The sequence below is a fragment of the Miscanthus floridulus genome, chromosome 4, assembly GCF_019320115.1.
Source record: "Miscanthus floridulus cultivar M001 chromosome 4, ASM1932011v1, whole genome shotgun sequence".
Lineage (NCBI taxonomy): Eukaryota > Viridiplantae > Streptophyta > Magnoliopsida > Poales > Poaceae > Miscanthus > Miscanthus floridulus.
In genome coordinates, this window is record NC_089583.1 from 77,217,899 (window position 1) to 77,229,230 (window position 11,332).

Consider the following 11,332-nt stretch of genomic DNA (forward strand, 5'->3'; position numbering starts at 1 on the left):
TAGTGTCGAACGCCTGGCACTAGGCAAACCTTGCATACTTTGTCGAGTGTCAGACCTCCGACACTAGGCAAAACGTCCGTTACGATTTTCACTGTCAGTGGAATACTTTTGCTGAGTGGTGTCTTTGACACTAGGCAAACACTTTGCCGAGTGTCCGAGGTTTGACATTCGGCAAAGTGCTCTTTGTCTAGTCCGTCTCTGCCGATCCTTGTTTACCTAGTGTGACACTAGGTAAACTGTTTGCCTAGTGTTTCTGGGCCTTTGTCTAGTGCCTACGGCACCAGACAAATCCCATGATTCCAGCAGTGATACGCAGTGATACGAATAAATATATGCATCAAGTATGAAATATATATGTACAAATGTGTAATGTATTCAATGCAAAGCTATACAAGCCCAAACGTACAGTTACGGATGTTATCAGGACATATCCAAATTAAGTAGTACTCCCAGATATTAAATATTATAGATATCTGAGACTGTATTTAATGTCTGAAAAATTGTTAATAAAGGTATTAAAAGAACATCTAATCGCTGTCGAATTCTCTTCGGACAGTTCGGTAGATATCTCTCTAGCTGTATCTGGACGGCCGACGCAGAGTTAGGGTATGTTTAGTTCGCGAAATAAAAATTTTTGGATGTCACATCGGATATTTTAGAATGTCGGAAGGGGTTTTCGGATACTAATAAAAAAACTAATTATATAGCTCGTCTGACGAATTTATTAAGCCTAATTAATCCACCATTAGCACGTGTTAGTTACTGTAGCACTTATGGCTAATCATGGACTAATTAGTCTTGAAACATTCGTCTCGTGATTTTCAATCAAACTGTGTAATTAATTTTTTTTCATCTATATTTAATACTCCATATATGTGCTGGAAGATTTGATATTTTAGTTTGGGGTGAAAATTTACCAGGCCTTAGCTGTCCGCTTGCTCGCGGCTTAAATGTAGGCAACCGCAGACCCATCCCCAGCCTGCTGCTGGCTCTGTCTGTCCCCACTCCCATTCACTTCACTCGCCTTCGCCAAGACCCACGAGTGTCGAGTCGAGTGTGGCAGGTCAAGAAGGGAAGGAAGAGCCTGCCAACCGAGGGATCCACGCAACAAGCGAGACCGGCAGGCTCCGTTTCTGCATATACCTGTGGTCTGCGGACGGGCGGGGTCGTCGGTTAGAGCATTGCTTCCGTGTGGTGTGGCTGGTAGTAGCTCGGCTCGTCTTGGAGCAGAGCAGAGCAGAGAGAGAGAGAGAGAGGGAGGGAGGGCAGGCAGCAGCGATGGCGGGCGGCGGGATGGCGGCGCTGGGCGTGAAGACGGAGCGCGCGGCGCAGTACAAGGGCCGCATGACGCTCGCCGTCGCCGTGACCTGCCTCGTCGCCGCCGTCGGGGGCGCCATCTTCGGCTACGACATCGGCATCTCCGGTACGTCCGCTCCCGCTCCTCTCGTTTGCGTCCGCGCTGCGCTCATCTGCTTCCATAGTCCACACCCCGTGCCGTGTCCGCTTAATTCTCGTCCATGAGCGCGCAAACGAACAAGCTAAGCCGCCGTGGTTGGCTCGCGCTCGCCGATAGCTTGCGGCAGCCAGCCACCCGTTTCGGTGTTTCAAGGCCGTGACGCCGGCGTGGCCCCGCTCGGATTTGGCCGCTCTAGGACTAGTCCTGTCTTGCCGCTCGGATTTGGCCCCAGCGACCGAGGTGTCCGTCGCGTTCCCGCACCAGTTCGGCACGCACACATCGCTGATCACTGTGTGACACACCGCACACATGGAGTCGGGCCTTTTGGAAAGCTGGGTGGATTTCGTGGTATCTCTATCTCCGGACGACACGCCTTTTCCCCCGCCAAGCCAAGGCCGTGTGATTGGTCAGGGCAGGACGAACGACGGTTGGTGTTGGCCTTTTGGAAAGCTTTGCAGTCAGAGCCGGCGCCGCGTGTTCGGCTTCCGCGCCTGACGTCGCTGCCGTTCCGCTCCGTCTCCTCTTCTCCTTCCTCGTCAGCGCAGAGGCGTAGTAGTACTAGTGCGCGCGCTGTACCTGCACGCTCCATTCTGACTTCGATGAGCGATCGGTTTCAGCTCGTGTTCATTGGACGCTCCACGCCTCTACCGAGCCTCCATATTCGCCTCGGTACATCTCGTTCGTCGGAAACGGTGACCGGAACCGGACGTCGAGATCAACTAGTGGCTCCACTTGACACAGTACTCGCTAGACGATTGTTACTGAGCAGAGTAGGTAATCCTGCGAATCGTAGCAGTGCAGGTAATGCACGGCAGGGGCCAGGAAAAAGATGCAGTAAAAACACCCACGTATGACGAGCAAATCTTTGGTTTGTCAAAGTTTTGTTTGTATTTGGGAGGGAGTGGACTAGTGGTTGTGGAGCCCATTGACCGTGGCCTATGCCGTCACGCGAAGAAAAAGAAAAGGAGATGCAAAATTTATAGTGCCTCCCTCTATTGTTGTAAAACTATCATATTATGAGTTAAAATATTTTTTTCCTCCTCTACCATAATCCCTTTTTTATTATAAATATTTCTCTCGTCTTTCCTTGAATAAAGTGGGAGCTGTTTCTCCCCCAATAGCGTGAGAACCATCCCAACTATATTTTTTCCTTCACACATGTGGAGCCCATCTTTTATATGAGTATTGGGTACTGCCGTAGTAAGTCGCGCCATATTTGTAAAAATAATACTAGCCTATCTATTACCCAACATATTAGGATATCCTTAACAGTACAAGACAACAGCTAGGGCCTTGTTTAGTTGGCGTTTTTTTTGAAAATGGTACTATAGTATTTTCGTTGTTATTTGGCAATTAGTGTCCAATCATAATTTAATTAGGCTTAAAAGATTCGTCTCGTGAATTTCGTCTAAACTGTGTAATTAGTTTTATTTTTTATTTATATTTAATGCTTCATGTATGCGTCCAAAGATTCGATGTGACGAGGAATCTTGAAATTTTTTGCAAAATGAAGTGCAACTAAACAGGCCTCTTAGCTCTTAGACCTTGTTTAGATGTCATCCAAATTCCAAGTTTTTTCACTCTCTCTTCATCACATCAATTTTTAGCCGCTTGTATGGAGTATTAAATGTAGGTAAAAAAAATAACTAATTACACAGTTTAATAGGAAATTATGAGATGAATCTTTTGAGCCTAGTTGGTCCACGATTGGATAATATTTGCTAAATAAGACAAAAGTGGTACTATTTATCGGGTTCAAAAAATTTAGGCCTTACATATTATTTCACTGTCACCTCATTTATGTGGGCCTTGGATATAAGTGATATTTTATTCTACATCTTCCTTCACTCTCGCCTTCTTCGTGAGCAAGCCTACGAATAACCTCGTATTCTAAACAAGATAGGCATGGATAGACAGTCTGTTCGTTTGGCTGTGGCTTGTTGTAAATGATCGTAAATTTTTAGCTAGAATAATATTTTTTTCTCACACAAACCAGCCAGCAGTACTTCTTCATGAATCAGCAATGATACGAACCAGCCACCCAAACTGAGAAGAGATAGATTTTTCTCTTTTATATTTTCTCTCTTCCACGAAAGCAAAAATGTTGATTTGGATTTCTATAAGTTAGCTAAAGTGGCACAGTTGAAAACACCCTTAGGAATAAAATATTGAAGACTAGTGGAGTGGAGATGCTCTAGGAAGTAACTCCCTCATCGGTTCCATCCTAAAAAGACGCCGAAGGACAACAACTGCAGTTATGTGATTCTGGTTCAAACTCTATACTAGCTCTGAAAGGTGGTCATGCTAGTGATTGAGTGGTTGTATAGCTTTGTAGTAGGCCAAACTATCAGTTGAGTGGTTGTATCTCAAGTTTGATCAAAATTATAGAGAAAATCATAAAAATTTATGACATCAAATAGATATACTATGAAAAATATAATTAATGTAGAATGTAATGATATTTATTTGGTATCATAAATATTATTATTTTATTATATAAATTTGGTCAAACTTAAGATGTTTTGACTCCCGAAAAAAGTTAGAATGACTTATGATTTGGGATGGAGGGAGTATTACTAAACTTAATATATTTGCCAAATAAGTATTAATCAATTTATTATATTTTCCATTACAAATATCCATATTTCCATGACAAATTTGGTAAAATCTATAATAATCTCATTTATAATGACAATTTTCGTCTAGCACGAAGAGAGGATTATTTTTTAGAAATATATATTGTATTCGCAAGTCAAACCAAAGTCACATGCAAGACCCGGTTAACACGGTGATAGGTACTAGTACTATATAACATCGCAACTACATTATCCTAAACTAAAGCTGGCTTTGTTTAACAAATGACAACATGACCACTGGATATTATCTTCAACTAGTAGAGATCATCAGTGTTGAAACAATTGAAAAGAGTACTTCTATTCGCTGGACGTTATCTATTTACCTGTCCAAGGCAGGGATGGCAACGGGGCGGATTCGGATCAGGTGGAGTCTCTGTGCACCCGAACTCGAAACCTGAAATCAAAACCTGAAACCGCACCGAACACCGATTCGGATGATAATCTGTCCACAAAACCAAATCTGCGGATACTCAAAACCTGCTTTGTATGGCAACATAGTAAGAGCAACAAGAGGCAACAAATAATAAATATTTTCATGAGTCAATGTAGAATAAATTTAATAATCTAAGTAAATAAGTTATTATTAGCATATTATAAAACATGAGTTTTTATTCCAAATGATTTATTTCGAATATCCATTGGATATCCCCGGGTGGAAAACCAAACCCAAAACCGAACCTGATAGGTTTCGGGGCTCCGAACCTAAAAACCGTGGGTGAGAAATTATCCCCGAACCTAAACCTGCGAGACCTGGAACCCGTGGATATCCGACCCGAAACTCGAAACTGCTCTGTTGCCATCCTTAGTCCAAGGTTCCCTAAAATAGTTCCCTAAAAAAAGGATTCCCTAAAATAGTTCGCTCTTATAACTGTGGCCTTTAAAAAAAGTGCGGATGACCGGAACATCCCATCTCTCCTTGTGTCTCATGGCTAAAAAGTGTGAATGATGTTAAAAAAAAGTGAAGCAGTGGGCAGTGGCCCTAAGGCTCTATTGGATCCGTTAATTCTTAAGCACTTGCTAGCAATTTCCGTCTGGTTATTTATGATCTTCGAGTTTTAAACTTGATTATATTATTTACTGAAATATACTTTAATATATAACAAGTATGAAATTGCGAAACTAGTTTTCAAGCAAACCTATGCAATAGATTTTCGTGTTTCGAAACTAAACATTTTAAAACTATTGACGATCAAAGTTTCAAATATTTCACTGAATTTTGTACAACACGTCAAGTAACTGTACCAGGGGGAGTAGTTATGCCATACTACATGTTTACTAGACCTGAATATTTTGCGGGCCAGGTCAGGTTTGGGCCGTGCAAAAAAAAAGCCGGTTATTTCGGGTTGAGATAATCACGTCCATGACTATCCCACTAGGTAAGTTGGGCCTATTTTTTCGGTCTGGGCTCGGGCTGAGAAAAAATTCCTAGGCAGCTAGATCTGTGCCTGGGCCCTATCCACTTAAGGTCCGTGGGTGGACCAAAACCCAACGGGTTTGGGTCGGGCCTAATTTGCTCTAAGTCTAATGTTTACATAATGCTTTACACATTTGATCAGTGTCTAATGTAACCTGACTTATCAATTAGAATCTACAGTATTTTTCTCGCACAACAAAACAGCTTCAGCCGGCTTATCAGCCGACTTTAATACCAGCCGAACAGGTCATAGCTTATAGTACACTAGAAGGTCTAAGCGTCCATGTAAAACTTATTGACCCTTTAGGACGCCGCTACAACATGCTGGCCCTGGTCGCTTCGCTGAAAAAACAAACCGAAACATTGTTCCGACTGATTTGTTGTGAGAGAGAAACACTGTTCTGAAAAAATAAGCTGAAAAAGACGATTGTAAGATAAACGAACAGGGCCGCTGTGACGAATATTTTTTCTATCTTAATACAAAGACGTATAAACCTTTTAGATGATCAAGAAAAAAAAAAGAACGCTTTACACATCTACTAGTCATCAAACACAATAATGCTGCAGCAGAATTCCACGCACTCGTTGTGCCACTAGTTGATTTGCAGCCTGTTTTGTTTGCTCATATACGATCGTGGATTATAAGTTGAAATAATATTTTTCTCTCACACCAAACCAGCTAGCAGTAAATAATCTATGATTGTTTACGACGAAACAAACACGCTGTTGATCGGGTGAACACTCTTTTAAGTCGTGCCACTGTTAGAATTTCAGATGCCCATGACCATAACAAATTGTACTGTGTTTGAACTTTTGAACTCTGTCTGAAGTGCCAATGTTTCACATGGATTATCTGCTTGTATGTTCAGCCGATCTGACTGACCGTATGCTGCAGGAGGTGTGACATCCATGGACCCATTTCTGGAGAAATTCTTCCCGGTGGTGTTCCACAGGAAGAACTCCGGCGGGAAGAACAACTACTGCAAGTACGACAACCAGGGACTCGCGGCGTTCACCTCCTCGCTCTACCTCGCCGGCCTCGTGGCCTCCCTCGTCGCGTCCCCCGTGACGAGGAACTACGGCCGCAAAGCCAGCATCGTCTGCGGCGGCGTCAGCTTCCTCATCGGCGCGGCCCTCAACGTGGCCGCCGTGAACCTGGCCATGCTCATCCTCGGGCGCATCATGCTCGGCGTCGGCATCGGTTTCGGCAACCAGGCCGTGCCGCTGTACCTGTCGGAGATGGCGCCGGCGCACCTCCGCGGCGGGCTGAACATGATGTTCCAGCTCGCGACGACGCTGGGCATCTTCACGGCGAACCTGATCAACTACGGCACGCAGAACATCAAGCCGTGGGGGTGGAGGCTGTCTCTGGGCCTGGCGGCGGCGCCGGCGCTGCTGATGACGCTGGCCGGGCTGTTCCTCCCGGAGACGCCCAACAGCCTCATCGAGCGCGGGCGCGTGGAGGAGGGCCGGCGCGTGCTGGAGTGCATCCGGGGCACGGCCGACGTGGACGCGGAGTTCACGGACATGGTGGAGGCGAGCGAGCTGGCCAACACCATCGAGCACCCGTTCCGGAACATCCTGGAGCCGCGCAACCGGCCGCAGCTGGTGATGGCCGTGTGCCTGCCGGCGTTCCAGATCCTGACGGGCATCAACTCCATCCTCTTCTACGCGCCGGTCCTGTTCCAGAGCATGGGCTTCGGCGGGAACGCGTCCCTCTACTCCTCCGTGCTCACCGGCGCCGTGCTCTTCTCCTCGACGCTCATCTCCATCGGCACCGTCGACCGCCTCGGCCGCCGGAAGCTCCTCATCAGCGGCGGGATCCAGATGATCGTCTGCCAGGTGATCGACTGAATGGACTGATCGACTGAGTTTCTGACCGAGCTCTTCTTGGGACTAACGTACACTACATGGACGCGTGCGTGCAGGTGATCGTGGCGGTGATCCTGGGCGCCAAGTTCGGGGCTGACAAGCAGCTGTCGCGGAGCTACTCGATCGCGGTGGTGGTGGTGATCTGCCTGTTCGTGCTGGCGTTCGGGTGGTCGTGGGGCCCGCTGGGGTGGACGGTGCCGAGCGAGATCTTCCCGCTGGAGACGCGGTCGGCGGGGCAGAGCATCACGGTGGCCGTGAACCTGCTCTTCACCTTCGCCATCGCGCAGGCGTTCCTGTCGCTGCTGTGCGCCTTCAAGTTCGGCATCTTCCTCTTCTTCGCCGGGTGGATCACCGTCATGACCGTCTTCGTCTGCGTCTTCCTCCCCGAGACCAAGGGCGTGCCCATCGAGGAGATGGTGCTGCTCTGGCGGAAGCACTGGTTCTGGAAGAAGGTCATGCCGGCGGACATGCCGCTCGAGGATGGCTGGGCGCGCGGCTGAGGGTAACAATCACAAGTCAAGACTGAAGTGAGCATGCGTGCTTGGTTTCGTAGACATTACAGCATAACTGATGAAAACGAGGCACACACTGACATGGCTGTGTGATATGCGAATGAGACGTTCGGTTGTGCGTGCTTGTTTCTGACTTTCTGACGAGTCGTGACAGAGGAAAAACTGTGCGGCAGTAGGCATTGGAACCGCTGTAAGGCGGGCCTTTGGTTAGATTGGGGTTAGAGCAACTCAGCCCACCATGTAAATTGGGCCCCTATATTTTTCATTTGCAGGCTGGTCTGCAAAATATAGGGACCCAAATTTGCTTCCAACTCCAGCCCAAGACCCTACCGCTCCAGCTCCCAAGCAGGCCCCCGCGCCGCGCACCCGCCGCAGGCGGCTGGCGCCGCCAGGACCATTGCCTCCATCGTCCTCGACTCCGCCGAGTCCTCCTTCACGGCCTCCTGTGCACGGCAGGACTGCTGCTCTCCACGGCGTCCGAGGCGTCAGCGCTAGCGGCGGCGTGCGACGACGCGGCGGAGGACGCCATCGTCGTGCGGGGCATCCGCTCCGACCGGCTCCTCTTCGACCCAGGTGCGTCGGCCACCAACTCCATCCTCGAAGAGAAGTCCGCCGCCGCCGCCGCCTCGGCCTCGGCGGGCCCGCGCCCCCTCGACCTCCGTTCTCCGTGGCGGCGTGAAGGTCATCCGCCATCTGCCCTCGCCCCTCCCGTCATCGGTGCTGTTCTTGGCTGGCGGCATTTCTTGGCTGGCGGCAACAGTAGCAGCACATTATGGAGTCGCCCCAGCCCCCAGCCCCTGCTTCACAGTGAGTCAGTGTGAGTGCTTGATTTCTTTGTTGTTTACTTGGATCTTGATTGAAATCAAAAGAAAGGGAATACGCAGAAAGTTTAGTGATGAAGTATAGGCAGAGCTAGCAGATCACTTTATGCAAAAAATTTCATGGACACATTGCCTTCGATGCTCTAATATGATGGACATGTTATATGAAAACTAGTGTATCTGTTTGATTCCTGTAGAGAAGAGAGGATGGCAATCATGCCATGTACCTGTTTCATTCATCGTTTCTAGCATTACATCATGTTTTCTCACATGTATGCTTTATTTGTTTGCTGAGTAGAGCAAGCTCTTTTGGTTTTGATCCAGAAATTGGCCTGAACAAACAGAGCTTGCAAACATCTGCTAATCTTATTCTTTCCTCTAAACTGTACTGCTTGTTGCCGTCTAGGTCCTTTTCTTCTTCATGTTTGCAAACAGAGCTTTAACTATACTACTTAGTTGACAGCCTTGATCCCATTCTTTGTCTAAAAATGTGGATAACATCATTATATCCCTGACATTTTCCCTTTTTTTGTTGCTATGGCAGATGTCAAGGTTTGGAACTAGAGTTCGTCGACGGTGGGATGAAGAGGACGAATCTGATGTTGACGACCTCTTCATCATTGTTGGTCTTCTTGAGGGCTCCAAGAGAAACAAGCGCAAGAAAAAGTTTCGTGGGTCGTTGCTGGGTCGCCGCAAAGTGCCACGGGACATTTCGGGAGGTCACAATCGCATCTACCTGGACTACTTCGTGGACCAGTGTGTATACAGTGAGAGACATTTCAGAAGGAGGTTTCGGATGTCCAGGTCGCTCTTTCTGCGGATAGTGGATGCAATGAAGTCTCATGATGACTATTTCCGTCAGAAGCCCGATGCCATCGGAACTCTTGGCGCCTCTCCCATACAGAAGGTTGTTGCCGCCGTTCGGATGCTTGCCTACGGTATTTTGGCCGACTTTTTGGATGAGTATGTGAGGATGGGAGAGAGCACCATCATTGAGTGTCTGAAGCATTTTGTGAAGGCTGTCGTCGATGTCTTTGGTGAAGAATACTTGAGGGCCCCCAATGCCCAGGACACAGCCAAGCTGTTGGCAATTAATAGTGCAAGAGGGTTCCCAGGTATGCTTGGTTCCGTTGATTGCATGCATTGGAAATGGGACAAGTGCCCAGTAGGTTGGAGAGGAGCATATGAAGGGAAAGAAGATGGGCCGACCATGATCCTTGAGGCCGTTGCATCACAAGATCTATGGATTTGGCATGCATTCTTCGGCCTTCCAGGTTCACTAAATGATATCAACGTTTTGCGCCGCTCTCCACTCTTCCAAAGTCTGACTTCTGGGACGGCGCCACAAGTGGAATACATGGTCAATGGAAACAAGTACACAATGGGGTACTATCTTGCCGATGGGATATACCCAGCCTGGGCAACGTTTGTCAAAGCTTTTCAAAGACCACAGGGCAACAAGAAAATCCACTTCACAATGGCTCAAGAAGCAGCGAGGAAAGATGTCGAAAGAGCGTTTGTGGTACTCCAAGCTCGATTTGCAATAGTGCGGGGTCCTGCAAGAATGTGGCACAAGGAAGATCTATGGTACATAATGCAAGCTTGTGTAATCTTGCACAACATGATAATTGAGGATGAGCGAGATGAGGAAGATGACTTTAACTACCATCAGGAGGGTATCCCTGTGTTGCAACCTGTGGACTACCAACGCCGTAATCCTCTTGTGCTAGAGGACTTCCTGAAGATACACGACGAGATTGAGGATAGGTCTTCACATGAGCGACTTCGTGATGACCTTGTAGAGCACTTGTGGGCAATTCATAGTTCTAGGTAGTTAGCTGAAATTGTAGAATATATCCACCTATGTGAATTGCACAAGTGTGAATTGTAGAATATATCCACCTATCCATTTTCTCCTGTTCAGTTTGTTTATTTCTGATAATGCAGCTCTGTGCTAGTCTGTTTATTTATTTCTGATAATGCATTAAAATTGAGCCATGGCATGAATCTACAGTGTGATTATGGAGTGTTCTGTTGTCCAGATTTCTGATAATACAGTTTCACGGGGCGTTGCCGGGTCGCCGCAAAGCGCCACGGGACATTCATAGTTCTAGGTAGTTAGACTAAATTATGTAATATGGAGTGACATTTGGCAATGTCCTTCAAATATCTGGAAAATTATGTAATATGTAGTTTCATATTGTGTTACCATTCATACTTGTATGAAAGAATTATGTCTGTAGTTTCTGGAACTTATTACTGCACGTGTGCTTCTTTTCTGGAACTTATTACTGCAAGTGTACTGTTTAGATAAGCAGCTGCTAATCTCTGAACATGTAATCTGTACTCAAGCTTCTTGACTCATGTAATTTGTGTTTGGTTTCTTGAGAGATTGGCTATCACTCTTGATATGAATTGCAGAAACTGATGAATACTGACCATGTTCTTGTGCCATACTGACTGTATCACTTGGATAGTGCCATACTGATGAGAAGCTGTTATTTCTGAGATGGAATTGGTGTCGAAGACTAATGCATTCTGTGGAGATGAGAAGCTGTTATTTCTGTTGCCGTAGCAAGTAGCAACTAATAAATGGCTATGCTTCTGGACATCTAACGTCT

The 11,332-nt window shown here is 46.9% G+C and overlaps 1 protein-coding gene and 1 pseudogene across 2 annotated transcripts; both read left to right on the forward strand.

The window, feature by feature from the left end:
* The first annotated feature begins 1,023 nt into the window (after positions 1–1,023).
* Positions 1,024–8,014, forward strand: LOC136549844 (sugar transport protein 7-like; annotated as a pseudogene).
* Positions 8,015–8,150: 136 nt separating this feature from the next.
* LOC136549845 (protein ALP1-like) lies at positions 8,151–10,670 on the forward strand. 2 transcript variants are annotated; one of them, XM_066541269.1, is made up of 2 exons: positions 8,151–8,707; positions 9,256–10,670. In XM_066541269.1, exon 2 carries the CDS (start codon positions 9,256–9,258, stop codon positions 10,543–10,545), a length of 1,290 nt encoding a protein of 429 aa, XP_066397366.1. In that variant the 5' UTR covers positions 8,151–8,707; the 3' UTR covers positions 10,546–10,670. The 2 variants fall into 2 exon arrangements, with proteins under 2 accessions (XP_066397366.1, XP_066397367.1); XM_066541270.1 differs by having other exon boundaries at positions 8,151–8,697.
* Positions 10,671–11,332: the final 662 nt, after the last annotated feature.

Excerpts from the sequence above, each read along its gene's own strand:
- LOC136549845 (XM_066541269.1), top strand. The coding sequence starts at position 9,256 with ATGTCAAGGTTTGGAACTAGAGTTCGTCGACGGTGGGATGAAGAGGAC.